This window comes from Bos javanicus, chromosome 20, assembly GCF_032452875.1.
Source record: "Bos javanicus breed banteng chromosome 20, ARS-OSU_banteng_1.0, whole genome shotgun sequence".
NCBI classification, from domain to species: domain Eukaryota; kingdom Metazoa; phylum Chordata; class Mammalia; order Artiodactyla; family Bovidae; genus Bos; species Bos javanicus.
The window spans coordinates 41,786,186-41,803,260 of NC_083887.1; the positions used below are offsets into that span (position 1 = coordinate 41,786,186).

Sequence of the window (17,075 nt, forward strand, 5' to 3'; positions counted from 1 at the left end):
GGGCCCACATGATCTAGGCCAGTGAGCATGCACAGTCTGCGTTACCTTGCGCAGCCCACTAGTTCTGGAACTTTCAAGCCAGGCTTGGGACAACAGCCTACAGTACAATCAGCTGGCGCAATGGAGTTGCGGGCGGGCAGTATCTGGAGTGTAGACTCTGTCTTTCTCCTTGTCCAACCTGAGCAAATTGGGTGGGTGACTGACTGGTCTAGGCCTTTTCTGGGCATGGATAGGATAAGGTTCTAAAGAAACAGGTCCAGGACTTCCCTGATGGTCTGGTGGTTAGGACTCCATGCTTCCAAAGCAGGGGGCACAGTTTCGATCCCTGGTTGGGGAACTAAGACCCCACATGCCATGCAGTGTGGCCAAAAGCAAAAAAAAGGAACAGGCCCGGGCAGCATGATGAATGTGCAAAGGGGGCTCTGTAGAGCGATGGACCAAAGGCAGACTGCTTTACGTCTCCTGGGAGAGGGAGAGGCAGAGAATTCACACTTGGAGATGGATCTTGAAAAATAAGAACTGTTCATCAGGAGGACCAGGGGAGAAAGGATATTCCAGGACCTCAGTCTCCCGCTACCACCCAGAACAGCAGCCTACAGGCTGAGAGGAGGACAGGTCAGGAGCACTACTGCATGTGTGCGTGTGGGGGACATGGCAGGAGCGAAGTCTGAAGATGGGCAGAGGACTGGGACTTCGTCCCACGGGTCCTGGGAGCCACGGATGGGTTTTACACGTAGAGGCCATCAGTAGACCTTTGCGACTGATTAAATGTGGGAGAAGTCAAGAGGGAAAAGTCTGAAGGGATTTCTCCAGGTTTCTGGTTTGCTGACTGTTAAAACTCTAAACCCCTCCACTTCAGCCAACTGTGTATTCTGCCCCTCACCTGCAGGTGACGTCTGTTTCTTCTTCACTCCCAGGCTAAGTGGTGCCCATACTCCAAGCCCATCACTGATGAGCCTTTCCTTTCTTCCAAGCCCACTGCCACCCACCAGCTCAGACCTCCAATACATTCTGCCCCCTGTCTTATTACCAGAAGCTCACCCAGCTCCTCACCTCTCACTTCTCCCCAGTCCCAATTCTTCCTGCAAGAGAGCAGACTAATCTCCTAGAGCACATAGCTCCTCCATTAAGCTTGTCAGATTCCCCTCAGTCAAAAATGGTTTATTTCTCCACCATCCTCCCAAAATGTTCCATCAGGATCATTCTTCAGGCACTTTGTTCATTAGATCATCCCTTCATCCCTTCACCCAATAAACATAGGTTGTCTATACATGACACATGGACACAGGTTTGCATAGAGCTCTCAGTGTACATCTCACATCTCCTGACACGTTGAAGCTCTGATAGCAAGGAGGGCACCTCTGTCACCTACGCACATCCCCAGGAACCTCTAAGCCCCTGTGCACAGCAAACCACAGGTACTCCAAAAATGGCTGAACTGAATGGAGAAATTATTGTGTTTCCTTAAAGAGTAAACTGACTTCAGTGCCTGCAAAATCAATTTCAATGATAGAGATTTAAAGCAGAATTCAGTATTTTTCCAGGATCATATTAACTATGTCAGTTAATTCAGTCACTTCATAACTATGTATGTTAGTGTCAGTTGCTTCAATCATGTCCACCTTTTTGTGACCCCGTGGACCACAGCCCACCAGGCTCCTCTGTCCATGGGGATTCTCCAGCCAAGAATACTAGAGTGGGTTGGCATGCCCTCCTCCAGGGGATCTTCTTGACCCGGGATTGAAGCCACATCTCCTGTGTGTCTCCTGCCCTGCAGGTGGATTCTTTACCTCTGAGCCAGGGCAGCCCTAACTATGTTAAAGTACATTTCTGCACTTTACATGGGGCTTCCCTGGTGGCTCAGAAGGTAAAGCATCTGCCCGCAATGTGGGAGACCTGTGTTCGATCCCTGGGTCGGGAAGATCCCCTGGAGAAGGAAATGGCAACCCACTCCAGTACTCTTGCCTGGAAAATCCCATGGACAGAGGAACCTGGTAGGCTACAGTCCACGGGGTTGCAAAGAGTCCAACACTACTGAGGGACTTCACTTTCATTTTATGTACTTTACATGGTTCTGATTCTTCCTTTCTCAGCACCTGCCACTCCCTTACTCCTACATCTGGCTCTGCACTCCGCACCGCCCCCACACTGTGGTTATTAGTGGAGTAGCAGGTTTGGGGCCCATTCTAGTGGAAGAAGGAATTGAGGAAGCTAAAACTACCACTTCCAGGCAACGGTATGTTCTGGGACACTCTATTCTGCCCCTAAAAGCAGACGTCTTACACCACATCTGCCAGCCGGTTCCTACTCGACCCCCACTCAGAAGTCACAGACCAGAAAAGCTAACCCTAGTGTAGGTAGAAAACCAGGTCCCTAGAGCCCAAGTTCAGAGCAGACTGAGTTGGGGAGGCCTCACTGGGGAAGGACCAACAGCCCGGAAGGTCCAGCGGGGGCTCTTGTAAAAGCAGACCCAGAATATGAGTTTCTGCAACCACCTCCATCATGACGTGTCAAGAAAAACATATCCATACAAAGCGCTTGGCCTCTGTGAAAGGCTCAGTCATGTCTGACTCTTTGCGACCCCACGGACTGTAGACCGCCTGGCTCCTCTGTCCATGGAATTCTCCAGGCAAGAATACTGGAGTGGGATGCCATTCCCTTCTCCAGAGGATCTTCCAGACCCAGGGATCAAACCCAGGTCTCCCGCATTGCAGGCAGATTTTTTTCCCATCTGAGCCACCAGGGAACCCCATGGTGGCTCAGATGGTAAGAGGCAAGAGCCTGCGCAAGCTGCAAGAAGCTGCTCCTTTCCCCAGCACTCCTCCACCTCCAGTCCCAGGGCACGTCTGCAGCTGTGGAATGCCCTCATGCCTGCCATTCCAGCCTGTGCCAGACCTTGTCCTCTTCACACTCCAGTGTCCCCTTATCAAGGTCTTGGCACAGATCAGGGCTGCTGAGGACAAGCTTCTGGCAACTCCAGCCAGGGACCCTAGACCCTCCCGCACCCAATTCAGCACAGCAGGAGGACAACCAGCCCAAAGATCTAAAACCTCAACACACACTGGAGAGAAAAGAGGAGAAAGAAGGCCAGGTTTGCGGAGGACCTGGACTTCAGGGGGAGAGAAGGCCCAGCAGGATTTTCCCAACGTAGTTCCCCATCTCTCTGGCAGACACCAGTACCTCCCAAAGATGCCCTTGCTCTTTGCGCGCCCTGCCCTGGCGCCGCGTGTCTCTTCTCCAGGCAGGAAGGGGGCAAGAGATGAGTAGGCGCGGGAGGTGCTCAGGTGCTCCCTTGATCCCCAAGGCAGCACCTGAGGCCAGAGCACCGGAGTACCTCCGCCCGAGAGGAGACCTGGCGATGGCCGGGGGATGGGGATCCAGGGCGCGCGCCCGGGCAGGGGCTTCAGGCCCTGTCCTGAATGTGGCCGGCAGTGCGTCTCGGGTTGTCCCCGCTGTCCCCAGACCGTTCCGTCCGGCCCTCTTCCCGCGGCCGCGTCCTCCCTGCCCCTGGCCGGATGAACCCGGAGTTTGCACCGCCCATTGTGGGACCGGGGTTCCGCGCCCCTACTCATCGCCTCCCTGGGGCTGGGATTCCGGCACCTGGATTTGTCACTAAACTTTCCTGGGCGCACGAGGTTTCGGGGGTGCCAAGCCTCACCTCCCCCCACCCCCACCCACCCGAAGCCCCACGTCCCGGCCGCAGCGGGACGGTCGCCTCACCTGCACGCGGCTCGGCGGAGGCTGCTCCTCGCGCGTCCGGACCCAGGCGCCGCCCGGTGGGTCCCCACGCCGCTGCCGCCGCCGCCGCCACCGCCGGTGCCACTGCCGCGCCTGCCGAGAGCCGCCGCGCCGCGGCTCGCCCGCAACCACGGGAGGCGCAATCCCGGGCGCCCCCGGCCCGGCGCGTCCCCGGCCCGGCGGGTTCCCGCCGCAGCCACCTCCCGCGCCCCGCTGCCCCGGGCCGCACGCACCGGCGCCGAGAGCCCGCTCCGAGCCCGGCTCTCCCAGCTGCGCGGCGCTGGGGCTCTGCCGAGCCTCCTGGATGGGCGGGGATTCCCTCCCTCTGGTAGATTCGAGGGGCGGGAACTCCCTTCCTGGAGTGACAGGGACGGGGGGCGGGGATTCCCCTGCAGGAATGACCAAGTGGGCGGGGATTCCCCCGAGCCCCGCACTCCCGCCGGCAGAGAGTCCCTGCGGGTGAATTCGGAGCCCCCCCGGGCGCTGGCTTCGGAAATCTGGGTATCCTGGGGAGGAAAGGATGGAGCGAGATGGCAGCTCAGAATTTCCAGATGGCGGGGCTTGGGGCGCCATCTAGGTGAAAGAGCGGGAGCTAGGGGACTGGAAGTGGCCTTTGCACAGCACTTTACACGGCACTGAGAGAAATGCCATGCGCTGTATAATACAAAAATGGGGCAGAGAGGCCGAAGGAGACGGGAGGTGGGGGGGAAGGACTAAGCCACCCCAAGCCACCCTTGGCCTCTGGTCTTTGGGATACCAAAGTTAATTTAACACTCGTAATAAGAATTTCAAGAATTTCAGAGGAACCCCTTGGCACCTCAGAGCTGCTTAATCCCCCAGTTAAACCACTCAAAGAAATCCTCAAAGTCCCGTGGCCCCGATGTGGTGGTCATGTTGAGTAGGGCCAAGAGTCCTTGCTGAGTGAGTTATGAGTGACGGTTAATGCCCGCCGCCCTCGGCCTTGTTCCAGGTCACTCCAGGAACAGAAGCCTCTGGCTTTTCGGATTCCTCATTCTCGTGGATTTTCAGGAAGGCCTTCAAATATTTTTTGGTTCTTTTTTTGTCATCCTTGTCATTCTGCCTACCACAGGGAGAGGGTGATAAGAACATAATAGGGAGACTGCATAGCTCTGCAAATTAAGCTCCCTTAAGAGGAAAAAGCTGGTCTTTTTCAAGTGCTAGCAGATAAGAGTAAAAACATATGAAAAATTACAAAACCTGGGATAATGAATAGTTGAGTAATGCTTTTGACATTTTCTGCAGAGCAGTAATTGGAATCTTTGCTTTGGGGGGATACAGATGGGTGGGGCAGGGAGTCGCTGCAGCTTTGCCCGGCAAGGCAATAAGCTCTGGTCTCTTGGAAGAGCAGACAGACATAAATCACCTGCAAGGATTCTGCAGAGCTGTCTCACAGCCTCAGAGGCCAGAGTGGTCCCAAGTCATTTTGAGATGGTATATTTGGCAGGGTGTAGGGTGGGGAAGTACTTGAATTCAGCTGTTCTTCAACATTTATAATTACCGGGTCAGTGAGATCAATGTCTGTACAAATCCAAGCTTCATGGATTACAAGCAATGCAATCTTAGGCATCCAGAGTTTCTCTATCTGTACATAAAAAAACTACCCTTCATGCGGGGGTTTTGTAAGGATCAGCAGTAACATATTGATAGCTAGCCACTCAGCATAGCATTTGGGAGGTGCTCGATGAAATGGCAGCTATTACCTAGAAAGGTATCATTGGAACACCAAAAAAAAAAAATCCATCGAGAATCAAACAGGACTGGTGGTTTCTGCCTGGTTCGCAGTCACCATCCTGTATTCCACCACTCTCTTCCTATCACATGAGCCATGACAGGGCAAGCCATGTCTCCTCTGCCTCTGTACCCAGCGCCTGTCTCCTTCAACACCATTGAGAGTTTGCTGAATGAGTCAATATGTACATGAACTTATCATTCAAACCACAAGCACTACTGTCCCTTACCCAACCCATTCCCAATCCCTGCATCCCAGCCATGCACTCCTCACCTGTAAATTCTGTTTCTTCTGCCAGAAGGACACTCCCCACCTCCTATGTCTGCTGAACTCCTGAAGAGGTAAACAGCTTTTCAAGGAAGGCTTCTTTTCTGCGAGTGGCTAATATCACCTTTGTCAGGTTGCATGAAGTTGTAGAAATCAGTGATCCTTCTCACACATTTCCAACTTGTGAGTTCCTGGAGCTAAGAGAATGTAGATCTCATTGTTTGTGTTCCCCAAACCTAGCACTGCTTAGTGTCCAACTCAACAGTCATTCAACAAATATCTGCTGAATTAAAATGAATCATTCAATACATAGACCTATATGATATATTGTATGCATGATGTGTAGGCATAAACATTATATATGCATATGTAATATTGTATCATCTGTCTCATTCAGACATGGCTCCACTGACCAGCTGAAAATACATACTTTTCGTTTCAATCACTTTTCGTCCGATATTTTCCAGATAGATTCTGGCAAGTTCTTGCTTGCTAATAATAGCTCACCTCTCAAGGGGTCAGTCAAACGGATGGAAATTTTGTTTTGCCCTTGCAGTCTTGCCAATTTGGAAAGCTCACAATTGAGGGCATTTATTTTCCAGTGTTTGAAGATCAAAATGTAAATTTTTCTGCCCCTTTGTTAAATATTTAGTCACAGATTAGCACATCTAACCAAGTTGCTGTTTTAATTTATTGCTCATAATATACATAATGGGCAGGAGGAGGTTGGTCTAGAAAACCTAAGGTTTAGGGACAAACAAAGATTAAAATAATGACCTGAGGGGGGAAATGTATGATCCTGGGCTACAGTCGTGTCAGTGGTAAGGTAAAAGAATACAGCATTCTCTGGGTGAGTCTGAACGGATTCCTATGGCCTATCACGGCTTTGGTTGACCTCTGAGCTTTCCCCTCTATGAAGAAGAATCTACCCTCACCAGGCAGCTGGAATAAAATTGGATGTTTCATCACCAGCTCATATGAAATCTTGAAGATTGGTTTCCATCTTTCCTCTTCAGTTGTTCTTCCAAGTATGTTTCCCGGGGGAAGGAGGAGGAGCCTTAGTTAACAACTGGCTTAATTCCCTGTTTCCTCCCAGCCTCTGTGGGTTCATTTGATCTCCAGAACAGATTCTAGCTTCCTGTTTACCTTTCTTCTGCAAATTCCTGGCTACTAAATCTTTCATTTCTGAACTTACCTTGGAATGAGCCATCCCAAGGCCAAGGAAGGGCTTAAATTTAAAGAACCATGATAGTAAAACATTAATTCAGCAGATCTTAATCTGGAATGTGTTTAAGGCACCCCAAGAGATTTGAAAATTTGAATCTGGACTTGTCCTCACCGCCCCCACCCCGGATCCCCGCCCCACCCCCCCAGACCATGTACGCTGAGTCTGTGAAGGGGCTCTGGGTACTGCATTTAACCAGTACGCCAGTGACTGTGACTTGGGTGGCTTCCAGAAGACACTTGTAGAAACACTGATATAGAGAGACTTTAAAAATGGAAGGGAGGCCAAGTTAGCTCACATTCTAGTATTTGGTCATAGTGGTGATAGATTTTATTTTAAACCTAGATGAAAAATTTGCAATATTTATTCTGTCTCAGGCCAAATCTTTGGTTAGTCAATATACAGAATGGGCCTGTCGTTTGATGCATCCTATTTTAAAATACTTGCTTGGGGGAAAGGTTTAAGTATCTGTCATCCCATGCCATTTATATTGAAAATCAGGTGTTTAACTGTATCCATGAACACGGCATTAGAACTTGTGCAATTGTGTTTTGTTGTTTTCAGTGTTGTAATAATCATACCACATGGGCAGAATGGGAATATATTCTCTCTCCTTCTATTTATTTAGGTGGTTAAATGATCTGTTATTTTATATCTTTGATTCAGCCTTCCATTTATACTAAGTAAGTCTTGGTTGCCAAGGTAATTTTTTACAGTTTTTGGCAGGAAAAAAATAATTTATACACTACAAGTATAGATATCCTTGTTACTTTCACAATTTATACAGATGATTCAATAACTCTGTCCGGTGCTGAATTCTGTCATGTGTTTAGGGCACCAAGAAAGAGGAAGGGAGAGAGGTAAAGCTTTGATGAACGTTACCAGTATTTTGCAATCAGCATATCTAAGGAGAAGCTATTTTAGTTCCATATATACATAGGTTTTGTTTTATAATGACTTTATTTTGATTCACACAAGAGACAGGATGTGAGGTTCTTCTTGGGGCTTAGGGTGTCTACCACCTTGGCACAGATGTAAAAGATACTTTCCCCCCAAAGTTGGGAGCTTGTGTTCCCCCTTCCCCATTCCCACCTTGTTGCAATTCAGTCAAGTCACTCTGTATCTAAATTTGTAGACTATTTAGGTAAGATATTTCCCCGCTTCTCATCTTGTACACAACACATTCTCATTCCGAACTCCTAACTCCCCCGCTGATTGCCTCCCTTGTTCTGTTCTGCTCTGCTTACTTATGAAAAGGCATCGTTCTAAGTCAATCAAATGCTATTTTTGCTCCTTCCTCAGATACTTCTGCTTCCAGATATCTTCACTTAATAATCGCCAAAAAAAAGCAATTATAAAAACAAATATATTACTAGTCTATCTCTTCTGTTTTCTTGTTTTATTTTTCTAATTCTACGTCTTTAGGCCTCACTGTCTCTTTTGCTAATCTTAGCACCTGTCTTGACTGGAACAGCTAAAATGGACACGGAAATAAAAGGCAGGTGGCATGGCGACTCACTCCAGTATTCTTGCCTGGCAAATCCCCATGGACTGAGGAGCCTGGCGGGCTCCAGTTCATGGGGTTGCAAAGAGTTGGACACAACTGAGCGACTAAGCACACACACAATGATACCCAGCCTAAGAAAGCAACAGAGACCAGCACCATATTCTGTGACCAATCACAGTAACACAATGAGGTGTGGAGTAACCTCCCACAAGCTTCTCTAAGATGGGAATAATAACACGTGGCTCTAAAGTTCTGATTAGGATCTTGAGTTCCCAGTGAGATCATAGATGCAAAAGTACTTTCAAAAAATTTAAAGATCTTTTCAAATAGGAGAAGGTGAGAGCAACAGTTCTTTGGATGGTGATTTCGGTCTGTAGTTGAATGTCCATGAATAAGATGCTTTACGTTTCATCTCATTGTACAGCAAGGATCACCAAGGGTGGTTGATAAGGCTGTCAATAAATCATCATTAATGACTTATTTTCTTGATGTACGAATTAGTGGGCCAGACCTAAGAAATACATTTGGTGTGTCTGCTATGTTCAAGAGCAATGAACCAGTCAGTGAAGTTCCCCAAAAGTAGAGCCTTTGAAGATAGGATATAATGAACTTGAGAAAGCCAGATCCAGTGAAAACACCCCATATTCCAAACATGACCTTGTGCTAAGTCACTTGAGTCGTGATCCACTCTTTGCAGCCCCATGGACCATCTCCCACCATGCTCCTCTGTCCATGGAATTCCCCAGGCAAGAATACTGGAAAGGGATGCCACGCCCTTCTCTAGGGGATCTTCCTGACCCAGGGATTGAACCCGTGTCTCTTAAGTCTCTTGCGTCGGCAGGGGGGTCCTTTAGCACTAGCGCCATATTGGAAAATATGAAGAATATCTTCATTTTGTTTGGTTTTAGCAAATGATGAGTGATTCTTTCCTTCGAATGGCATATCTGAGCAGGTTCCTCGTAGGGCTGTTGCTTGAAAAGAGCCCCAGGGATCATAGTGGTTGGCTTCTATTTAAGTCATGGTGCCTTCTCATTTCTGATTAATAGAACATTGTTAAAAATAACATTAAATGCCCATTTTCTCAATTTGTTAAAATTTCTCATGAATCCAGGGAGAAGTGAATCATCTTTTCCACTTCACTGTGTACTTATCAACAAAGCAAATAACCTAAATTTCTGTTAAATAATTTGCTTTTGTAACATAGACAATCAGACCATCTGGAAATAAAGAGAGGAAAAGAAAAAAGAAACCCACGAATGAATGAAGGCCAAACACAAGATGACAAGATCTCAGAATTCTAGAGCCCAAAGGAGACTCGTAGGCATCAACTTTCCCACTTGACTCTCCTAGAAGGGCTTCCAATGGGGATACACAGAGTGCTTTGGAAAGGCAGTGGGAAAAGATCCTGTAGGCTTGGTGGGGTAGCTGTTTTTCTGTCCATCATTTCAGAAATGCTAATTCTATCTATTGTATAATATAGAACACATGTTTTTCACAATCAAGACACTGTGTCACAGGACTGTGGGCTCTGAGGATAGGAAAACTGACTTTAGGACTTGAGTGTCCATGTTTCCTTGTCATTGAAGAGAGCAAACATATCTTTGTCTCAGGCCAGAGCAGAGGAAATATTCTCCAATGAAGGCAGCAGACTTATAAATTAATTCCTTATGATAAATTCCAAATGCTCCTTAAAGAATGATGTTTTTCTTGTTAAAGTCTTTTGAGGCATCTACCATCAGTCAGAATGTCATGGGGCTTATCAATATTGTATCTCCAGCATGAATCTGCAAGAAAGGGCTTTTCTTGAGATCAAAAAAGTTCACAGAAAATATAGTAATGCAGAGCGTCACATAGCCAAGTTGTCCAAAGTTTGCTTCTTTGCACAAGTTTTTTTTTTTTTCCTAACAAGGACTCAGAGTTTATTCCAAAACGAAAATTTCTCCTTAGAATCGCCAATGGCAAACCTTAATCTAAAATCAAAGTGAATGTTTCCATAGATAGCATTTTATATGAGTTTTCTACTGGGCTAGGAACCAGGATGAGGTTCAGAATTGTAGGAAGCATGCACACGCAGTGTGGTGCCTGACACTGAGAGTGAAGAAAGGCCTCCTAATTTGTGCCCGAAGCACCTCTCCTGCCTCATCCTAGCCCTGGCCCTGGTTCTCAGACAGCACGCATAGAATGCAGAGGACACCAGAAAAATCTGGACCCTGATTCAGCCAGATGAAGTAGAGCAATCCTAATTAATAGCACAAGTGCTGATGACCAGTTAGTCTTTGCCAATGTCCGCAGGGTGACCTTGGGCAAGCTGGCCCAGACGCCGAGCCCTGGTGATGCAATGCTGCTTGCCCTCCGCCTCCTAGATGACCACACACATGCCGCCAAGCACAACTGTCAGCACTTCACAGGCGATTAGTGGAAGCAAGCTTGGCACTACCATGGCCCCTTTCTATTTTCTACATCTGAGCTGAGTCCTGGGCGGCTTGAGTGCTCCACAGCCTGCAAGAGACACTGGAGACTTGGCAAGCGCAGTGCCTTCTGCACTAAGCTGTCTTGGGTTTTCTGCTGTTTGCCACCCTCTCATCCCCATGATATTCTGCCGCAGGCTCAATGCATTCTCCTTTCCCACCCTGTCCCCTGCACTGCCAATCAGCACCCCCACTCCCTCCTCAACAAGTATCCCCACAACACTATCCCATTTCTTCTCTAGATGCTTTTCCCAACCCTAGACTCTCACTTTTGCTGAAGATGCAACTTCCCCCCACAACTCTCTCTAGAAAAGTCTGTTTATTTGGTCATAACAAGCATCACCTATAACCCAGGGTCAGGAGCGAGGTGAGGGACCCCCATGCTTTTAATTTACAACCTATCATTTCCATCATCCCCCTTTTTTTAATATTTATTTATTTGGTTGTGCTGGGTCTTAGCTCCAGCCCGCGGGATCTTCAACCTTCTTTGTGGCATGTGGGATCTAGTTCCCTGACCAGGGATGGAACACTGGCCTACTGCATTGGGAGCTTGGAGTCTTAGCCATTGGACCACCAAGGAAGCCCCCATTTCCATTACTTTCTAACCAATTGTCTTATGCCTTGGTTGCACCTACCTGGAAAGCCCCAATCCAGGATAAAACGGGCCCTTCCCTGAACCTATATGTTTAGTTCAGTCACTCAGTCGTGTCTGACTCTTGGCGACCCCATGGACTACATACACCAGACTTGCCTGTCCTTCACCATCTCCAGAAGATTGCTCAAACTCATGTCCATCGAGTCGGTGATGCTATCCAACCATCTCATCCTCAGCTGTCCCCTTCTCCTCCTGCCTTCAGTCTTTCCCAGCATCAGGGTCTTTTCCAATGAGTTGGCTCTTCTCATCAGGTCGCCAAAGTATTGGAGCTTCAGCTTTAGCATAAGTCCTTCACATGAATATTCAGGACTGGTTTCCTCTAGGATTGACTGGTTTGATCTCCTTGCTGTCCAAGGGACTCCCTGAGCCTATACCTTAGTATACCCAGTTAAATCATTGATGGGAAAAAAATATACCCAAGTAGATGGTAAGTTCCTGGTGGCCCATCTCAACTGGTTCTAAACAGTATTCCATAACCATTTCACTAGTCAACTGACTCTCCCACCTACAGAGTATTTCAAACCTTCTCCACTATGTTCAAATTTCTGATTCCTCTTGTCTTATCCTTGTCCTACTCTCTTTTTTTTTGAGGTGATCTTGCTTTCTAATTCTCAGATAACATAAAAGTTATGAGACAGGAGCTCCTTTAACTTCCTACCTCAAGAGTAATAGATCTTTCCTAAAATCAACACCCGCTTCTTCTTCCTTCTCAACATTAATGTCTCTCCACTTGTGTATCTCATACAATGAGATACCTCAAACAATGTAAGTACAAAATGAATTTAAGTTCTTTTCCTCCAGATTTCTCATGTGTTCTTTAGCTATCCCAGTAAACAAGGCTCTAGTATCAGAGCTTGTCCACTTGCCCAAACCAAAAGTCTCATCCCTCATCTCCAAAAAGTACATCCCATCAGTCTTTCTCAAGTACCTGTAGGCTCTACCTTCATCTTTTGTCTACCACCAGGGGTTGGCAACCAAGTTTTACTGGAACACAACCACACTCAGCTTTTATGGATTACCTATCCATATTTGTATTGTATTGCAAGAGTAGAGTAGTTGCCACAAAAATCATATGGCCCACAAAGCAGAAAATATTTACTCTCTGGTCCTTCACAGAGAAAGCTTGTCAATTCAACCCTCGATTTAGGAGGTTCTCTACTGGAAACCCGGAGAAGGCAATGGTACCCCACTCCAGTACTCTTGCCTGGCAAATCCCATGGACGGAGGAGCCTGGTAGGCTGCAGCCCACAGGGTTGTTAGCAGTAGGACACGACTGAGCAACTTCACTTTTACTTTTCACTTTCATGCATTGGAGAAGGAAATGGCAACCCACTCCAGTGTTCCTGCCTGGAGAATCCCAGAGACGGGGGAGCCTGGTGGGCTGCCATCTCTGGGGTCGCACAGAGTTGGACATGACTGAAGCAACTTAGCAGCAGCTATTGGAAAACCACCTAAATGAACCGAGCACCAAGACTGGCTCTCTATTCTCAGGCTCGTGCTCCACAGGAAAGCTGATCATTTTTCTGAAAGCTTATACCACCATGCTTGGAACCCTTCAGAGCACGAAGACCATGCTTGGGATAACAAGCCACATCCTTGGCCTGCCTACTTGGCCCCTCACCCTGTGCCTTTCCACCCGTGCTCTTTCATTCCATGAAATTCAAAAAATTTTGCCTCCTTTGCCTTGGAGGCTCTTTTTCTACCTCAATTTGCCCCTCATCCAACTCCTACTTATTCTTCATAACTCTGCTTAGACCTCCCCTCCTCCAGGAAGCCTGTCCTTTCTCTCAAATTGGGTTAGGTGTCATTTCACAATACTACTTACCTTTTTAAAAACTGGGGTATAGTTGCTTTGCAATGTTGTGTTAGTTTCTGCTGTACAACAGAGTGAATCAGCTAGGTGTATACGTGTATCCCCTCCCTCTTGGACGTCCCTCCCACCACCTCCCCCACTTCCCACTCATCTAGGTCACGATAGAGCACCGAGCTGAGCTCCCTGTGCTATACAGCAGCTTTGCACGAGGCGTCTGTTTTACACATGGCAGAGGACATGCATCCATCCCAGCCTCCACATTTGCCCCACCCACCCTCTCCCACCCTCCGTGTCCACACATCCATTATCTGCATCTGCGTCTCTATTCCTGCCCTGCAAATAGTTTCATCTGTCATGGTACTATATACTTTTAAAGTACTTATCTCAGCTGCTTGTAATGCTTTCTGAAATTGTTTAATGTCTGCTTTTTAAGATAGACTGCAAGCGTCATGGTGGAAAATCCATCTATCTTGTTTGGAAATGTAATCTTCAGTTACTGACACAGTGCCTGGCACAAGACAGGTACTCAGAAAATATTTTTTGAGTAAATGAGCAAGTAGCAATAGCACAGTGAGGTGGCACTGATGATATTGGGAGGTAATGTACACAGACCATTTAGTTAATTGCCTGATACTGGGCAACGTTAGATAATATTTTAGTATTATTTCATTCTTACTTTGAATCGCTGCTGGACTTCTTGATTTGGCCAAGAAAGGTACCTAAAAAACATATTGTTTTTGTAACATGTTCAGTTCAGTTCAATCGCTCAGTCGTGTCCAACTCTTTGCAACCCCATGAATCACAGCATGCCAGGCCTCCCTGTCCATCACCAACTCCCGGAGTTCACTCAGACTCACGTCCATGGAGTCAATGAGGCCATCCAGCCATCTCATCCTCTGTCGTCCCCTTCTTCTGCCCCCAATCCCTCCCAGCATCAGAGTCTTTTCCAATGAGTCAATTCTTCACATGAGGTGGCCAAAGTACTGGAGTTTCAGCTTTAGCATCATTCCTTCCAAAGAACACCCAGGGCTGATCTCCTTCAGAATGGACTGGTTGGATCTCCTTGCAGTCCAAGGGACTCGCAAGAGTCTTCTCCAACACCACACTTCAAAAGCATCAATTCTTCGGCACTCAGCCTTCTTTACAGTCCAACTCTCACATCCATACATGACCACAGGAAAAACCATAGCCTTGACTAGACGGACCTTTGTTGGCAAAGTAATGTCTCTGCTTTTGAATATGCTACCTAGGTTGGTCATGACTTTCCTTCCAAGGAGTAAGCGTCTTTTAATTTCATGGCTGCAGTCGCCATCTGCAGTGATTTTGGAGCCCCAAAAAATAAAGTCTGACACTGTAGCATGAACCATTCTTCAGTCATTCTTCTGTTTGGCTGTCTATAACAAGCATATCTGACTTTTCATAGTGCAAGACCTCTGAAAAGCAAACGCATCCAATCCTGGAAGCCCAAAGTGATACTAATGTGTGTTGTCCAGACTGGGTAGTCCTGCCTGCCTTCCAGATCCGCTTTCACTACCTTCCTTCTTGCCTCAGGAGGCTGACCTCCTGTTGTGCTCCTTGCCTCCTGCCTTCTGGTTGGGTTTGACAGTGGGTACTACCAGCCAGAGACAGGAGGCAGGACAACATCGAGTAATCTTTAATCCCTCTGGCTTCGTCTTTGGGCTCTAGGCTGACAGTGACTCTGGTGCTCTATCTAAGGTCTTACTTCCTACCAGAGGATTTCTGTAGTCCATCATATAATCACATGCCCTCTCTCTGTAGATATAGCTTCCTTATGCTTACTCTGCCCTGGGATAGTTACAGCTCCCTGCTGTTGATGGCCTTGGCATGTTTCATTTTGCCTTCTGGATTCCCTTAACTTGTCCATGCCTTTGTCCATTAAAATCCCGGTTATTCTTGTTTGAGTGTGCTGCCTGTTTTCTGATAACACCTCAACTCCTACGATTCCACCGCCTAAGTAAATGTAATGAAAACACGTCAAGAGGCTCTTCTTTGCCTCTCTAGATCTCTCACCTACCTCTAAGCAGGTCTGCTAGCTTAGCTGATATGAGCTAAGGTGCCATTACCCTCATTTCTCAGGTAAGACAAAGGAGTTTGGAAGCAATCAAAGTTAGGAATGCATTCACACTTTCAGAGCCTGGTGGTGGCTGAATCAAAGTTGCAGGTCAACTTTGAACCCTACACGCTGAATGCAGAGCTTTATCCTCAGCCTTTCCCCTCCCAGAGGACCACCTGCCAGGATCTGAATAGCCAGGATCCCAGATGAATCATCCTTGGTGACAGAGCTCTTTGGGCTGAGTCTAATCCAGGTGAAGGCTGGAGCTGGTGGGTGTGTGCAGCTGGCTCGGGGCCCCAGTGTGGAGCAGGGCTGGGAAGCGTTCCCAGATGGCTCCTGGATGCCATGACTTTTTCTGGCTGCATTCCTGGGGGAGGTGGGAAAACACATATAGATCTCCTAGCTGCAAACCCAAGCAAAGAGCACGCTGTCATATCTTTAGCAAATGATAGCACACAAAATATAGAAAGCCAGAGGACTAGACACAGACATATCCACCCAGCTGAACTATTCACTCTTTAAGGGACAACCAGTTAGAAGGCTGTCTCTCGTCTTTGTGTATAATTGTCCTTAAAAACAACTGCCCCCGGCCTTGGGAAAAGCACAGACAACCCTTCATCCTATCCTCTCAATTTCCTCCTCTGGAAAATGGAGTCCTGCCAGTTTGTGAAAAGGGGAGCAATTACCCATTAAGGTGAGCAAACATCTCCATAGGCCTTAATTTTAAAACCTCAAATACAAAGCTACTATTGATTTTTTTCCTTTTTGGGGCAGGAGGCAATATGAGTCATAGTTGAGAGCACAGACTCTGGAGCCAGACTACCTGGGTTAAAATCCCAGTTCTAGCCACTAACCAGCTGTGTGATCTTGGGAAAGTAATTTAACCTCTCTGAGCCTCTGTTTCCTTATCTGTAAAGTAGGGATAATGACAGTATCTACCTCACAGGGTTGACATGAAGATTAACTTATTATAAGGAAAGACTTTGAATCATCCTAAGATGTGGTAAAGACTACTTACATAAGGTGGTCGAATAAAGTGGTTTCAGTAATTATCCATGTATCTTTACAGAGACATATGTGGAATACTCATCATCTCATGATTTTTCATAATTTTTTTTGCCTGTAGGCCAAATAACTTCTAGGCTGAAATAACAGATCCAGAGAATCTTTGCCAGCACTGCCAGTCATTAGATGAAGGGAATTAGGCTTGTGTCCTAACTGCCATCAGGAGGAGACTATACCTGGGAGGCTAATAAATGGAAAAGCATATTTTGGTACACAGAGTCAGCCTGGCGCCTTTGTCAGTTATGCCCCAGAATAAGGGGGAGCACCAAGTGGCCTTACCTGCAGGGCTGATGGAGAATGAAGAGATGCCTTGTAAACAGACTATCCATCACTGATGACTAAAGCCCTAACATGAGTCCGTCATTCACCAAGCTCTTTTCATTTAGGCATCAGTCCCACAAGGCAGATGCATCTCAGAGGCTGACTTAGTATGGTTTCTTCCCTCTCTCTCACCTTCTTTGATTTCCTATTAAAAATCAGAGACCAGCCCAGTTTTCCCAAAGCAAGCCTTGG

At 47.3% G+C, this 17,075-nt stretch overlaps 1 protein-coding gene across 2 annotated transcripts in view; it reads right to left on the bottom strand.

Moving 5' to 3' along the window:
- Positions 1–4,727, bottom strand: part of LOC133233713 (cuticle collagen 34-like) — a 149,380-nt gene extending 144,653 nt beyond the window's left edge. Inside the window, exon 1 of one of the 2 annotated variants that reach the window (XM_061393805.1) lies at positions 3,721–4,667. In XM_061393805.1, coding sequence (XP_061249789.1) covers positions 3,721–4,311 — 591 coding nt within the window. In that variant the 5' untranslated portion in view covers positions 4,312–4,667. Of the gene's footprint in view, positions 1–3,720 lie in introns of both variants that reach the window. The other variant, XM_061393806.1, reaches the window with a different exon arrangement.
- Positions 4,728–17,075: the final 12,348 nt, after the last annotated feature.